This window comes from Meriones unguiculatus, chromosome 14 (genome assembly GCF_030254825.1).
Source record: "Meriones unguiculatus strain TT.TT164.6M chromosome 14, Bangor_MerUng_6.1, whole genome shotgun sequence".
Classification (NCBI taxonomy): Eukaryota; Metazoa; Chordata; class Mammalia; order Rodentia; family Muridae; genus Meriones; species Meriones unguiculatus.
Window position 1 is genome coordinate 69,866,954 of NC_083361.1, and position 16,499 is coordinate 69,883,452.

At 45.3% G+C, this 16,499-nt stretch overlaps 1 protein-coding gene across 2 annotated transcripts; it reads right to left on the minus strand.

Moving 5' to 3' along the window:
• Window positions 1-9,280: 9,280 nt before the first annotated feature.
• C14H15orf40 (chromosome 14 C15orf40 homolog) lies at window positions 9,281-15,630 on the minus strand. 2 transcript variants are annotated; one of them, XM_021633086.2, is made up of 4 exons: window positions 14,870-15,048; window positions 13,801-13,918; window positions 12,184-12,311; window positions 9,281-10,380 (listed from the first exon to the last, which is right to left on the minus strand). In XM_021633086.2, exons 1-4 carry the CDS (start codon window positions 14,942-14,944, stop codon window positions 10,285-10,287), a joined length of 417 nt encoding a protein of 138 aa, XP_021488761.1. In that variant the 5' UTR covers window positions 14,945-15,048; the 3' UTR covers window positions 9,281-10,284. The 2 variants fall into 2 exon arrangements, with proteins under 2 accessions (XP_021488761.1, XP_060223440.1); XM_060367457.1 differs by lacking the exon at window positions 9,281-10,380 and adding an exon at window positions 10,389-11,810 and having other exon boundaries at window positions 14,870-15,630.
• Between the last annotated feature and the right edge of the window lie 869 nt (window positions 15,631-16,499).

A 16,499-nucleotide genomic window follows, 5' to 3' on the forward strand; every position in this document is an offset into this window, starting at 1 on the left:
CAAAGCTTTTCACACATGGGCCTTGGAATCCAAGGAAGGTTTGATTGTGGAAATCTAAACCCTGAGCTATTGACTTCTGTGTTGTTACTGGGGCTAGGAGCATGCTGGGCAACTCTACCTCTCTATGTCTCTGTCCTCTCATGTCTTTTTATTTTGAGACAGTTTCACCAACTTCCCCAGGCTGACCTATAACTCTCAGTCCTACTTGGGATATTGACTTTCAGCTAGCACTACTGTCAAAGAAAATTAATATTGTCAATATTTATACGAATATTAAGGATTAAAATATAGCTATCTATGGCATTTTATAATAGCTACTAAAAATTTCCCCAGCTTCTATATTATTAAAGAAAAAATTAAAACTAAATCCAATTAGGAGATTAGACCCCAAGGGAACCTTAAGAGCAAATATTTCCTCCTTTTTAGGAATTTGGGTTGATGCTGCTTTTGAGGAAAGTAATGTGAGAACTTCCCTGAAAGTGTGGCCCTGGGCCAGGATGGCCTCACGGTACCCATCAGCAGAGCTGCACTGTATGAGGGTGTATAGGGATGAGGAGGGAGTAGGTCTTCAGCTGCTTGAACACTGCAGAGGCCTTGACCCCAGAGAAATCCAATTTCTCTGAGGAATTGCTATCTTTGCTGTCAGATTAGAAAAGTGGGGATGAGCAGTGGATAGTGCCTGTTGGATTCACATTTTTACAGGCTAGGGAGGATGGAGGAGCAGCTTAACAGAAGATAGCTTCCAACAAACCCACCAACAGAATTTGACTGCTCCTTGTAGGAGTCTGTAGAAGCATGCACATAAAATGGATGCAATCTGCCGGGTGAGGCATATCTCAGCACTAGGAGGCAGAGGCAGGAGGATCTCTTGAGTTCAAGGTCTATGTAATGAGGTTTAGGTCAGCCAGAGTGCACAGAAAGATCCTGCCTCAAAAAACAAGGGGTGTGTGTGTGTGTGTGTGTAATCGTACCATGTGATAACATAGAACTGCTGGAGGTTACTGTGTTGAGTGGAATAAGCCAAACACACATCTCACTAGCAGAAACTAAAATTATGTTGGCCACATAAAAGTATGGAAAAGCACAGAGGGCACTAGAAACTAGGAAGGGGCAGGGGAGGAGAATAGAGAGAATTAGTAATGGATTCCAAAATTAAAATTAGTAGTGGGAAGTAATTCTAACATTCTTTGTGGAATCATTGTAAGACTCATTATATTTTTCCAAAGTAATGAGAAGACTGAGTTCCTGACACATAGAAATGATAATGTGTGAGATGATAGAAATGCTAATTACCCAGAGTTGGTCGCTATACTACACACGTGAATTAAATAACACTACATTCTATTCTTAAAAAGTACAAATACTATACCAGTTACCAAGTAACCAAGCATACAGCACTGGACTAGGCACATGATGGATCCTGGCCAATATTAGGTTCATGCCTCTGGAATTTGGAGGCGGCCTCTCTGGCTTGGGTTAAGAGCTTCAGCGAGTTTCTGTGAGTTTGTATGTACACCAGTCCTCTTGTTTCCGGAAGACGCTGAATCTGTGGAGTCATCCACCACCTCTGGCTCTTACAGTCTTTCTGCCTCCTCTTCCACATAGACCCTTGAGCCTTGGAGGGAAGGGGTTTAATGATGACATCCCAGTTAGGGCTGAGTGGTCCAACGTCTCTCAATGCACTTTGGCCAGTTATGGGTCCCTAATTACCGTCTACTTAAAAAGAAGCGTCTCTGATGAGGGTTGAATGATGATCTGCTCTGTAGGTGTAGCAGGCAGAGGAGCTGCACAGGTTTGAACCAGACAAAATCCCAGCACTACGAGGAGTGTCCACTCGGACACAAAGTTCTACCCCTAAACAAGAAGCTATGTGCAAATGATACCTGCATGAAAAGGAAAATCAGTTTTCTTCCACTGAATGTCACTGGGTATAGCAACCACACTCTAGGCAGGCCCCATGCCCAGGAGTAGTTGGCTAACACAAAACAGATTCCATTTTTTAGTTTTTTGTTTGTTTTGTTTTGTTGTTGTTGTTTTTTTTTGTTTTTGTTTTTGTTTTTTTTTGGTCTTACTGATTTTCCTTTTAAATTTTTGTTTTGATTTTCTTTTTTTCCCCCCTGTGGGGTTGTTTGTTTTAACAGAGAACATGAAGTTGAGTCGGTAGGAACTTAGAGGTTTTGGGGAGGGGAAAGAATGTAATCAAAATATATTGTGTAAGCTTTTTTTGTAAATAATAGTTGTGCTCACAGGGCCAGGGATGAAGCTCGGGAAGAGCGTCTGCCTAGCCCTCACAAAGTCCTGAGTTCCTCAACAGCTCTGTGAAACGGGCAAGGCCAGGGTTACAAGCTCGTCTGCAGCTGCAGTGTGTGTCTGAGGCCAGCCTGGCTGCATAAGATCACCTCAGAAAATTCAGGTTCAGCACACTGATATCCCAGTGTCTTCGTGGGCTGATGAACTAATTTAGTTGATGTTTCATTCTGTCCCCAAGGGCACTGAGAACCCTATGTATTAATTATCAGTTATATTTTCTCCGGGTTTCAGTGACCTCTCCTGAGACCAGCTCTGGGGAGGATGTGTCTATGAGCTCATGTTTTTTTCCACTGCCAGTGCCTTTGACTCCCCAGTCTCCAGCCTCTTTGTCTGAGGGAGATAAACAAAGGTGTTCTCATTGCTGAAGCTGGAGAGCTTTGTGGTCTTGTATTCTCTTTCTTTTATGTTTCATGTTTACTATTTTAATAAATGTTTAAAATATTTAAGATTTTCTGCTTTTATATTTGTTCCATGTATATACAAAATAAATGTGAAAGGTGAATGAGACAGTATAAAAATTAGTAGTCTTCACCCAAACTATTGTAAACTCTTTTATCTGTCTTACCAGGTTCACACATATTTATAGACATTATATATTTTTTCTTTCTTACCAAAGTGAGGATATACATACATACAGACAGACATATATATATATATACATACACACACACACACAGACACACATATATGTACTCTCATACCCTTGACAAAATACAATAGATATCATTCTCGGTCAATAACAGATTCAAAGCTAATGATTTAATTTTAATGATACAGTGTGGATTTGCCATTGAGTAAATGTCAATTCTCTTGGTTGTTACTTGGGGATTCACTTTTCATTTTTCACACACTAAAAGTGCTACATTGCTTTTGTACATATATCCTTTCATAGTTTTATTTTGTGCTCTTCAACACGGTCCACAGAATCAGCTAAGCAGGGCTCGTGGGGCCTCACAGAGCCTGAAGAGGCAATCATGGACCTGCTTGGGTTTCCACTATGTCCTCTGAATCATACTGTGGTTGTTTAGATTGGGGTTTTTGTGGGACCCCTAACAGTGGGAGTGGGGGTGTCTCTGACTCCTTGGCCTGTTCTGGGGAGTTTCTTCCTATGGAAGTTGTCTGGTCCAGCCCTGGTGTGAGGGTCTGTGCTTAGTCCGAAGGCCTCTTGTTGTGCCGTGTGCCGTTCAGACCCTGGGAGGCCTGCTCCTCCCTGAAGGGAAACGAAGGCGTGGTGGGTCTGGGGGAGGGGATGGGGTGGAACTGGGAGGGGCGGAGGGCGGGGAGGCTGTGGTTGGGATGTATGGTAATAAGTAAAAGAAAGGAAATGTGTCAGGTTAAATGATACCACTTAAGGGACTGGAGAGAGGGCTCAGCAGTTAAAAGCACTTGTTCTTACAGAGGATCGGGGTTCAAATCCCAGCTCCCACATAGTGGTTCAGAACCATCACACTAAGGCATGCATATAGTACAGAGACATACATGCAAGCCAAAAACAAAACAAAACTACACAACCCCCTCCAAAGAACAAAACAAAAACCCCAAACACATAAAATAAACAGATCTAAAAGAAAAATGAAAAGAAACCAGGGGTAGGGGGAGATGCCATTTAAAATACTAGGAATTCTCATGCTTAGCAGCACCATTCAAGTTATCATGTCCTTGAGGTGGGAGGACCCACCCTCAATGAGGGCAGCACCAGGCCATGGCTCAGACCCCGGCCTGCTTTCTGGCTACACTGCAGTATGACCACCTGCCTCAAGCTCCTGCTGCTATGACCCCCGCCCCCACCATGATGGACTATCCCCTCAGACTGAATCGAAAAAACCCTTCTAAGGCTGCTTCTGTCAGATGTCTTGTCACAGAAGCGGCCAATATGCAACGATTTCAGTGTTTTCCCCTGTGACGTCCTACGTATTGACGCTGGTGTTATGTGGAGGTGGGGCATGAAGCTTGCGTGTCTGTAGGTGGCCGTACACATGCCACAGCGCATGTGTGGTGTTGGGACACCTTTTGGAAGTTGCCTCTCTCAGGGAACCAAGCTCAGGTGTCAAGGCTTGCACAGCAAGTGTCTGAACCCAGGAAACCAGTGGTTCTCATCAGTCATGACCTCACTGGGGGTTGTGTGTCAGATATCCTGCACATCAGATATTTACATTACGGTTCACAACAGTAGCAAAATTACAGTCGTGAAGTAGCAACAAAACGAACCGTATCGAGGGTCCCAGCATTAGGAAGGGTGAAACAGTGCTCTAGTTTATCTCTCCCGCCCAACTTCAGCTTTCTGTCTGCTGGCTCACAAGCTTCTGTCTTTGTCATCACAGCTCTTGTCACCTGGGACACTTCACCTTTCCGTAAATTCCTCTTTTGCTTCTCAAGCATTTTCTTGTGTTTTTGAGCATCTATTCCCTTTAGAGTCCATTTGGGATGCGAATAGAAAGGTGGTCATTTTCCTTGGACTGCCACCGCTGCCCTTCTCCTCTGCCCAGGCTTCTCTGAGTTGCCTCATGTTTTCAGCCTCTTTGTTATTTTGTTTACAGCATGGCCTGTGGTTCCCTGGTGTTTGTTTGTTTCTTGTTTTTTTAAGGTTTATTATTTTAAATTATGTTGTGTGTGTGTGTGAGAGAGAGAGACAGAGAGAGAGAGAGAGAGTGTGTGTGTGTGTGTGTGTGCTTGTGAATATGGGTGCTCACTCCAGAGGTGTCGGCCTTTCCCTGGAGCTGGAGTTACAGGCAGATGTGAACCCTAAATATGGGAGCTGAGAACTGAGCCCAGATCCTCTGGAAGAGCAGCACCGGATCTCACCAGCCAGCCAGCCCTCCAGCCCTTTTAAATTGTTAGACCTGCTTCCGATGTGTCCCCCACACCTGAAGTAAGCAGGCACCACACCTGTGGCCAGCAGCCACCATGGGGACGCACAGCTTTAGAGCAAGACGAGACTCCTGCAGTTCTGCTGATAATTTGTTTCCTTATTCTTCTCTGTGTCCCCACCCCCAGATATTCCTGAGGAAATCTACGGCTTTTGCATAATTTGGAAGCCCCTGAGAGAGTAGAACACATCAAAGGTGAGGTGGATTTCATGTAGACATGACTAAGGAGTCTAACTTTGGCTTCGAAGCTTGGGGATTCCCTGGCTCCGATCCCAGGCTCTCCAAGATGCCTTCCAATGATGGTATTTGGTAGGCTTCGCAAAGGGACAGAATGTTCTCATTAGAAGATCTCACGAGATAGCCTACTGGCCGGTATATTCAAATAAGCTGGCATGTTAGGAACCTGGCCAGTTGCCCTGCCCGGTGCCATTTTCAGAAACCCTGACTAGGTGGGATTTCGGAAGCCACAGAGTAGAGGTAAGGGCTCAGAATCCTGCCGTCTCCCTCGGCACTCACCTGGGATTGCTGAGAACCCAGCTGGCCCTCACTCCTCACTGTCCTGAGAGGAACTACCGTGTAAGAGGCTCTAAGCTCAAAGAACATCTCTGCAGACACAAGAAGGATCCAAGTGTGTGAGAGTGACAGTGCAGAAAAGACTTCCTGAAACAACTATATTATCATCATCATCAAATTATTTGACTTCTGCTGTGGTGACATGGTGCCACCTCCTGGGCATAAACTGAAAATATGAGTTCTTAGGTTTTTTTTATGAGTTATTTTATATTGCATATATAAAATACATATTAAATATGCATTATATGTATTATATATAAGTATATTATATATCTGACATCCTCACGGACACTAATGCATATAATATACATTATATATAAGTATGTAATTATAATATATATAATACATATATAATGTATATATACGCATTAGTGTCTGTGCGAGGTTGTCCGTTTCCCTGGAACTGGAGTTACAGAAAGTTGTGTGTTGTCATGTGGGTGCTGGGAATCAAACCTGGAGCATACGAAAGAGCAGTCAGTGCTCCTAACCACTGAGCCATCTCTCCAATCCTAAGTTTTTAGTTTCTAATCACATATATTAAAACGAACTAGATTTGGGGTCACAGTAGATTCTAAATACTTGTAGTCTGCCTTACAATTAAGGAACTATTTAAGCAAATCCTTGAAAACTTGAGATAGAGCGCTGCAGTCCACAACCTAGAAAACTGCCTTCTAAAATTCAGGTCTTTAGCTTTTTGGAGCCTTAAAATACTGAAAAGGTTCCCCTTGGGCTTTCTGCTTCTCTCTCCACCCTCTAGCTAAGGAAGGGTGTGGAATGGACCCCAGAAATCAGAAAATCTGCCCCTGCTTCCTGAGCAGAATTTTTTCTAAGTTCTGCTAAGGTATGGTGCGAGAACTCCAGTCCTCACACCGCTTGTGCAGGAGAGGCTGTCTCTTATGTGGAAGTGAGACAGGGCAGGCTACAGCCTCACTCCGACACTAGCCCTCAGTTACCTCAAACTTGAGATCCTGGATCTCCAGGATGCCATGGGACCAGAAAAGCAGGGTAACAGGTTTCTATAAACTGTAGCTGTTACTCAGAATTAGTGGGGGCGGACTAGGCTAGAATCATATTATCTGGAAAGGGCTGATGGGGTTGGATTTTGTATCCTTGTTCTTGGCTCTACTTCAGTATTTTGAGGTGAGCTCAGGGCCCAGCTGAAGAGAGCTGAATAAACAGCCTTCTGTGGTGGGTCAAGGTTCCCGTCAGCGAGGACAGGAAGCTGCTGATTGCTGAAGACAGAAAAAGAGAAGTTCTCCAGCTAGAATGCACCTCAACGGTGTCACTATGATGAGTCTTTTGTTTTGTTTACTCGTTTATTTGGAGATGGCTCTCACTGTTTAATCCAGGCCTGACTGGGACTTATCATACAGCCCAGGTTGGCCTTGAACTTGTGATTCTCCTGCCTCAGCCTCCCTGCAGTGGGATTATAGGTCTGTGCCACCTAAATGCTTACTGTGATGTATCTTCTTTATTAAAAATATTAGGCAAAGGCTCCTTGTTAAAATATGGCCACTTAAAGTCAAACAGAGCTGATGGGTGGCAGACATCCATAGTCCTAGCGCTCAGGGGGTTGAGGTAACTTGAGGCTGGCAGTTTGAGACTGGGCTGGGCAACACCGTGAGGGCCCATCTCAGAAAAACCCAACCAACCAATTATTGCAGTGAAAACCGCTGGTTCCTACCCAGCCTCCATTCTTGGTAATACCTGATTCGGGAATCCATTTCTGTCTACTGGTTTGCTTCAGAATATGCCATCCTCACTCCAGCTCTGGGAGGGGCCTTTTGGCCTAAACAAGTAGGATTAATCTCTCCCACAATCATCGGTTGACGCTGCTTTTTTATGGGTTGGCATTTCTTGCCAAGAGGGTGGTTTAGAAACTCGATGTGATCTGATTTGGCCTGAGGTAGAAGGGGCCTGAGCATCTGGAAGACAAACATTGGAGCTCTTCTGAGCCACCTTCTCTGCAACAGAGGGTCAACGCGCAGATGTGAAACCTGGGAGCCAGGGCCCTCTGCCTCCGTGTAGTGGGCCTGAGAACGGAGCTGGCATTACCACAGGAAGAAAGGAAAGTGGGTCCTTCGTGACATCGCTGAGCTGCTCGTCAGCCCCTTACGGACACCTCTGGATTTTGTCAGCATGTTAACATACTCTCTTGACATGTGGATGCAATGTGCATCTGTTCCATGAGAAAGCATCCTGTCATGAGCCATACAAGACCTCAGGTGAAATGTTTTATGGCACCCAGTGGAACGGTGGGAAGGAATGGGGAAGTTCTCTAGCCGAACCACACACAAGTACCCAGAGGCAGCGTAGTGGAAGAGTGTCTGACCAGACAGGTCAAGTGGACTTAAGCCAGCGCTGCCTCTAGGGAGCACTGCGCTTTGGATAAGGCTCCCAGCTTCTTGGCTCTGAGGAGGGATTTCTAGTTCTTTGACATTAATTGGTATTTCTTGTGGATTTTGTGTTTTTAATGATTTGTCATTGGTACATTTTTCCCATGTGCTGACAAGTGATCTGACATTACAGACCAGCTGGGTAGTTGTGTTATTTACTAAATCACTGTCACTTGGCGGGGTGCACTGTGAATGTCGGTATGGAACCCAGATCTTGGTAGGTCAGGGCAGCGGCAGCTGTGAGGCTGTACTCTAAGCTCTACACAGCAAGACACAAAAAACAAAAGGAACAATAGTCTAAGGTACTATGACTTTGGTCAAACATTTACAATGTGTTCATTATCTTTTCAGCCACACACACACACACACACACACACACACACACACACACTACCTGTGAAGATCTAGATCTGTATCCCAGGCTGTAAAGGATCACCTTGAGCTTCTCATCCTCCTGCCTTCAGCTCCAGAGTGCTAGGATTACAAGTGTGTATTAACACGCTCAGCTTAGGCAATGCCAGGGATCGAACTCAAGGCTTCATGGTAGCAGGAAGCACTACCAACTGAGATACAGCCCCAGCTCATACATGTGATTTCTGATGAGCTTAAAAAATAATCCAGATCATTTTTATCATTGTCCTTTTGTTTTTGTTTTTGTTTTGAGACAGGATTGCTTTGTGTAGCCCTGGCTGTCCTGGACTCCCTCTGTAGACCAGGCTGGCCTTGAACTCACAGAGACCCACTTGCCTCTGCCTCCCTGAGTGCTGGGATCATAGGCATGCACCACTGAACCCAGCCATTTTCTTCTTTTTAAAAATCTATTATGTGTAATAGATGTATTATATGTAATTATGTGTCTGTCTGTCTGCATGTGTGCATATGTGTGTACACATGAGTGTGGAAGCTGTCTGACTAGAGGCGCTAGGTCCCTTGAAACTGGAGTTACAGGCAGTTGTAAGTTATCTACGTTGGTTTGCTGGAAACTGAACTCAAGTCTTCTCCAAGAGCAGTCAGAGTCTTAGCAGCCACTCATTCTTCCAGACACTTCTTTATTTTTTCTTTTTAAGATCTTTGGAGATTCCTAAGAACTTCAAGATTTGCATTTTTACAAAGTTTCGAAAAAAATTACTGACATTAAGTTGTTACAAGTCATTTATTGTTAGATGGATGTGGTGGTGCATGCTTTTAATCTCAGAATTTGGGAGGCAGAGGCAGGCAGATCTCTGTGAGTTCAAGGCTAGCCCAGTCTATATTTGTAAGTTTCAGGCCTCCTCGCCCCAATAAACAAACAAACAAATCTAATTTGACTAAAAGTTGTTACAAGTCTTCGTGATTACTTACTTTTCCACAAAATGTTCCATATAATTTTTAAACGATATAAAAAAAACCATGGTTGAGTTTAAAAAAAAAATCTTGAACTAGTCTGTAAAGCAGCATGAAAGGTTTTCACTTGTAAACTGATTTAGAAGCTCTCAGGACTCCAGAAGCATGTGGAGGTAGAAGGCTACTGGCATTTCACTAGACCAGGAGCTGCTTCTGCTGTCATCTCGCATGCTGTGGTCCTCAGCTGGTCTCCCAACATCTGCAGGCCAGAAGCGGCATCACGGAGAGCCAGGGGTGACGTCAGTCGTCCTGAACGTTCTTCCCAGTTGCTTTGTTGTAACGCCATGAAATTAGTGTGATATATCTCAGACTGTTTGCACTCAGGGATTTTAAAGGTTTGTTTATTTATTTTGTGTGTGTGTGTGTGTGTGTGTGTGTGTGTGTGTGTGTGTGCCTAGAATGTACATACATGAACCACAAGTCTGCAAGTGACCTCAGAGGTCAGGAAAGAACGCCAGGACACCCTGGAACTGGAACATTCATGTGAGCCCTCCATTGTGAATGCTGGCAGCTGAGTCCAGGTCCCCTAAAACCAGCAAGTGCTCTTAGGCACTGAGCCATCTCTCCAGCTCCCACAGCAAGGGATTTTCGAGCTTGCATTTAATGTAGAGACTGAAATGTCCTGCTTTTATTTTAGTCTGATTTTTATGCACATATTCCTCTCTCCACGTTGGGCACTTACGTAGATTGTCCTAGGTGGCCACCTGCCTACTGTTACTAAAGGCCCTCGAGGATGTATGAGTCATTTCTCGCCTTTACTTTTTTTCAGCTTCCGTTTTCAGTTTCTCCAAGACCTCTTCTGGAGTCGTAGAGGCCAGGAGCTTCACCACCTTTTCCCGAGATTTACCACCCTGAGTCAGAAAGAAAAAGACACACTCGGCATCCTAATGCTGGCAGGAGCAACACACCTTCCCGGTCCCCACGAGGCATTATGGATGGCCTTTCCCCACGGCCCAGGCACACTCTCCCCTGACACTCCTACCTTACGACAAATTCATGCGACTCTCCAGGGCTTTTGCCTTTCTACTTCACTTTTTATAACAAAAGTTAGGCATTAAAATTTCAAGATGACTGCCGGGCTCAGTGGCACACACCTGTAATCCCAGCATTCAGGGAGGCAGACACAGAGGCAGGCAGATCTCTGTGAGTTCATGGCCAGCCTAGTCTACAGAGCGAGTCCACGAGAGCCCAGGCTCTACAGAGAAACCCTGTCTTGGGGGCAGGGGGGACGGGACAAATTTCAAGATGAGTGTCCACAATATCCTAATTTCTAAGCCTCTCTCTCTCTCTCAAGTCAGTGTCTTGTTTAGCCTAGATTAGCTCAAATTCAATATATAGCCAAGGATGAACTTGAACCCCTGATCCTTTCTGCCCCTCTCAAGTGCTGGAATTACAGGTACTTCCCACTATGCCTGGCCAATGTTCTAGTTTCAAGTGATTTGTTTAAGTTACAAAGGAAAATAATATTAAAATATTAAATAAGGAAATTTAGTATAAACTTTTTATAACACCTAAACATAAACAAATTGCTCTTTTCTAAATCATTACACATTTCTAAAAATTTCAAACAGAAACCAACCACATGCCTAAGTACTATGATTTCACAATCACTTAAAACAACTCATAAAAGGATTTATTTGAAACACGTCTGTAGTGGAAATTTTGGTTTAAGAACTCGGTTATGTTATGTAAACAGGTTTTTGTTTTAATCTCACATGTGGCATATGGAGCTGTTTTTAGTTTATCCGCAGTTAATAAAAGCCTCCTGTGGCTCAGAGAGTGACGTGGTCTTTGCCAGCTGGAGATAGTTTAACTCTGAGAGGGTATAAATATCAGAGCACAGAGAGAGCTGAGGAGGAGGAGGCTTTCAGGAAACGGACAGAGAAAGAAGGATGTTGGTTCTGTGTTTGCTGCGTTTGCTGGATATCCTGATGACTGAGATTGGTATTTTCCCAAAGAACCCTGTGACCCTAATCAGCAGGAACTAAGTCTAAAGAGAACTCCACCCCCTCTCCCACTAATCTTTCTCTCCCTCCTAGTGTTGGAAAGTATTAGGGCAGATAAAGGTTGGAAGGGAGGTAGAGGCATAAGAAACCCCAGGAAAATAAGTTTTAAAAAGACACAACACTTGTCTTTTATAAAACATAAAATTTTATCAGGAATTTATCTGGATGAACCAAGCATTCTCACGAGGAAGAGTGGGGCGTGCCTTTCCTCTACCAGAAGAGCAGCCGGGGTCAGACACGATCTGCCGCAGGTAGGGGGAGGTAAAGGATGTGGCCTGGTCAGATGAATTTTTAGGTCTAGTTTAGTAAATGATACCCAGGTTTGACCTGTAGGGTACAGCACCAGAACACACACAGAGCTTTAAGAACATGGCCTGCTCTCTTGCATACAGATTCTATTTCAGCCTGTCTACAGAGATGCCCAAGAGCCTGTTTTTAAAAACCATTCTCTGAGCAGAATTCAGTGGTGCATGTCTGTAATCCCAGCATTCAGGGAGGCAGAGGCAGACAGATCTCTGCGAGTTCAAGGCCAGTCTGGTGTACACAGAGAAACCCTCTCTTGAAAAACCAAGAGAGAGAGAGAGAAATCATTTGAAAGGAGATATGAACTACGATCAATATATAATAATTTAAAAAGGAGCGACCTACCTTATCCAGAACCACATCGCTCTTCCTGAGATCTAAGACCTTGGAAAGGTACCGACAGAGCTCTGCATTTGCCTCTCCCTCCGAGGGAGGTGCTGCAATCGCCACGCAGACGGCCTCCGTGGTCACATCTAGAATGAGACGGCATGAACGTCGTCCTTAGGGAGCTCTTTTTCTCCATGGAGCAAGGAACTGCCAAACAGTTTACACTTACCCGGGACAGGCTTTCAATTGATAACTGCTGAACTGGGTTCAGTCTCTTGCACACCCACAAGGACTGAACTGAATGACTAATATTTCAGGGAACATAGATAAATAGAACACACAGCCACAAAAGGGAAAACCCTACTAACTGAGACAGGTCTAGAGTCTTAGAGAGCATCTTGGATTTAGGCAATGAGACTTTGCCTCTGAATAGGAAGAGCTCCAGGAAGGGAGTTGGTCGGGGAACCCGGCCTCAGCTCCACCGATGTAGCAGGAAATACACACTGGGTTGCACCTTCAGGGTTTCATATCAGGAAAAGCCAAGGTTCCTCTCTTTTGTGATATGTATCTTGAATGCCTTCCACTGTTCAATGGGTTTGTAATTTATACATAAACAATCACCACTTTCAAGAGCATGCAAGCCTCCCTAAAGGGCTTCGTGGTAACTTAGGCCCATTATCAGCCCTGTTTCACTGCTGTGACAACTGGAATCGAGTAACGTGCCATCAGTAGTTCACAGCTATGAGGAGAGCAAAGAATTTAGTTTACTCAAAGCAGTTTGCAAATGAGCTTGAGCTGATCCTGCATCTGGGGTCACACAGCCATGTCCATATTACTTGTACCCCGTGTAACAAGACCGAGACAGCTCTTCCTCTACCTCTCAGATGCCGTTTTCATTTTAGCATCTTTGAAATCGAGCCGTGTCTTATAATGGAAAGAAGAGTTTAGCTGATCTGATTTTTAAAAAAAATAACGTACATAAATACCCATGTACTTTATAGTTGATTCCATTTTAGCTTTGTCTTAGGAAATACTGGCCAAAGGTTAGGCTTGGGGCACAATCCTACAATCCTAGTATTTGAGAGGCTGAGGCAGAAGGTAAGTTTTCACCCAGCATGGGCTACATAGCAATTCTTATCTGGCCTAAGAATGGGCACCATGGCCATGAGCACTAGCCAGGCCTACCTAGCACTTTTGATGTAGTACTTTTAAAATGTAAAGATAATTAGTGTGCAAATTTTATCTCTCTCTCTCTTTTTTTTTTTTCGAGATAGGGTTTCTCTGTGAAGTCTTGGAACTCACTCTGTAGACCAGACCGGCCTCAAAGATTTGTCTGCCTCTGCCTCCCCAAGTGCTAAGATTAAAGGTTTATACTACTACACCCAGCTAAAATACCACTTTTTTTTTTCTTCAAAAAGGAGAAGATACAATCTTATTTGGTATTAAACATTGCACATTTTTCTTTCAAATACCTTCATATGAGACTATAGAATTTTGAAATGGAGAAGCCTCTAAATGTAGACACAAAAAAAAAAAAAAAACATTTACAGCCATAGGATAAACTGTCAGCCAACAAGGCAAAGATGAAAAGACCATTTGATCCACCCATGAATCCCATCTGGCACTCAGATATACCTGTCACAGCATTTTGTTTGGAGCCGGGTTTGGCACGGATGGCTATGGTGACACAACCTTTAGGATCAGTTGCCACGGGCCCTGCAGGAGGAGGTGGTTCCTTGGTTTGGTTTTTACCCTAAAATGACATACACAATTTTACAGGTTACAAACTATTTCATTTATTTTGACACGTTCCTTTCCCTCACCTTAACTAAACCTGGCCTACCATCCGAACTGGCCACGCAGGAGCTTTTCCCTCATCCCTCCAGGATCCAACCAACTTCCCAGCAACCCCACAGTGTCTGTACTGCCTTGGGAGACAATGCTCTGGCTTTCTCTTGTTAGCTTTATAATTCACTTTTCTCCACAAGCAGGGACTATTTGTTACTTACATGTATCTGTGTAACCTAAAGCTGGAAAGTGTGTGTCCGTGTACCTATTTGTGTGTCCTGTTTAGATCTCATTCTGGCTACCTTAGGACTTGTTCCTACAGTCTGCTTCATAGTTCCTATTCCTCAAGAGAAAGTCATTTCTTAGTCGTCTTTTTAGCCAATGCATCCTAAAGTTCAGAGTGGCTGAGAGGGCGAGGAGTCGATTCCAGAAAAAACAATAACGAATGGCATTTTAATGCCATGCTAAGAACATTTATTCACTTAACAGGAAGTAAGTTCCAGGACAGTATGCAGACAGTGGGTATGAAGAGGAACGGAGAAAGGCAGCCATGGCTTGGGAACTGGGGAAGGTGCCAGCACGTGGTGGTGCCTGAGTTAGGTCGGAGCTGGAGTTGGCCAAGGAAGCTGTTATGGGAGGGAAGACTGTCTCCTGGATAGAGGGATGTGATCTGCCACCGTAGGGAGGCAGAACGCACAGCCTGCCGGGAAAGGTAACCCTCACAGTGCTGGCGCCAGACGAAAGCCAGCAGGTGCGCCACGAAGGCGGCTCAGTGGTTCTCAGGCCCAGAAAGTTTCAGACTGGACCTCAGTTGACAAAACGCACGGGAGGTCTCCCGCCCTCCGGCGCTGCTCCTGTTCCCCGCCGGTGTAGCCCCGTGGCCCACCCACTCCACACCACGGGACCTGCCACTGGCCTTGCTCGTAGCTCCGGCTTTCTTAGGCATCGCGGAACCAGACAGGAGTCTACGACCCACCGCGAGCTGCAGCATCCCAATCCAGCAAGCCCGGCGGAGGGCGGCGGAGCGGCGGAAGCGCGGTGCGCCTGCGCCTGTCTCGGCGGAAGCGGCGTGCTCCTCTCCACTCCGCCCGCCCGCCCGCCGAGAGCGGCACCTCGCGGCGGGATGGCGTGGGTGAGCTCCTGTGCCACCTGCCGGCGGGGGGCGCGTGACTCACTCGGTGAGTCATCTGTCAGCTGAGGGAAAGCTGTCCTTAGGTGAGTGGCGAGAGCAGCCAGCCTCGATGCTCGCCCGCCCAACGGGTCACCGTGGCAGTCTGCACAATGCAGAACGAAAGGAGAGGAGGTCCACTGTGGAGCGGAATACGACGGCTTGTGAAACTGGAACAGAGGCAGATCAGTGCAAGTGCTACAGTCAGGGACTGGCCTGGTCCAATTACGTTAGAATGTGTGTGGATAACATTTGCTCAGAGGTAGGAAGACCTGCCACCTAACTGGAAAATGGTTTGTAACCATTTTGAGGATCTTTGGGGCCAGAATGGTCAGAGATGATCATCTGACGACTGAAGATGCCCAAGCCTGGGGCTAGTGAAAGGATTTGGTAGTTTAGTGAGTTTTTTTGTTTTGATTTGATTTTTTAATATAATTTTTTATTTATTACAATTTATTCACTTTGTATCCCAGCTGCAGCCCCACTCTCGCCCCCTCCAAATCCCATCCTCCCTCCCTCCCTCTTCTCCTCCCTTGCCCCTTCCCTAGTCCACTAACTAGGAAGACCTCCTCCCCTTCCATATGACCCTAGCCTATCAGGTATCATCAGGACTGTCTTTCATAGTCTTCCTCTGTGGCCTGGTAAGGCTGCACCCCCCTCAGGGGGAGGTGATCAAACAGCCAACCAGTGAATTCATGTAAGAGACAGCTCCTGTTCCGCTTACTACGGCACTCACTTGGAGACTGAGCTGCCAAGGGCTATCTCTGTGCATATAGATTCTAGGTTATCTCCATGCATGGTCCTTGGTTGGAGTTTCAGTCTCAGAAAAGACCCCTAGGCCCAGATTTTTTTGGTTCTGTTGCTCTCCTTGTGGAGCTTCAGACCCTTCCAGACCTTTCTATCTCCCCCTTATTTTATTAAGATTCCCTGCACTCTGCCCAAAGTTTGGCTGAGTCTCAGCATCTGCTTTAATACCCTGCTGGGTAGTCTTTCAGAGGCCCTTTGTAGTAGGCTCCTGTCTTGTTCCTTGTTTTTAAGCGCACATTGTTTGAAATGATTGGAGACATTCAAGTGGAATAATAGTTAAGGAGCTAGCTGAATGCTTTGCCTGAATACCTAACTGAAGCATCAGAGACCTGTGCTGGTGACAGAGAACATGATGTTAACAGAACAAAAACAAAAAGAAAGGAATAAGAGACATTCCAAGCATGCAGAGCTGTTGTACAGGCCCAGCACAGAGCAAGAAGGGCCAAGGAGCTACAACACTAGCCAGAGGTTGTACAGGGTAACTGAAGCTAAGGGAGCTCATTTCAAAGGGGATGGTCAAGTGATAATTATCACAAAAACAGTGGAATGACTGGCATCAACAGTCTAGGAA

Excerpts from the sequence above, each read along its gene's own strand:
- C14H15orf40 (XM_060367457.1), bottom strand. The coding sequence starts at position 14,944 with ATGCTGCAGCTCGCGGTGGGTCGTAGACTCCTGTCTGGTTCCGCGATG. Across the intron at positions 12,312-13,800 it reads CAAACAAAATGCTGTGACAG|ATGTGACCACGGAGGCCGTC; the intron begins GTATATCTGAGT and ends GTCTCATTCTAG. Across the intron at positions 11,811-12,183 it reads GCGATGTGGTTCTGGATAAG|GCCACATCCTTTACCTCCCC; the intron begins GTAGGTCGCTCC and ends TCATCTGACCAG.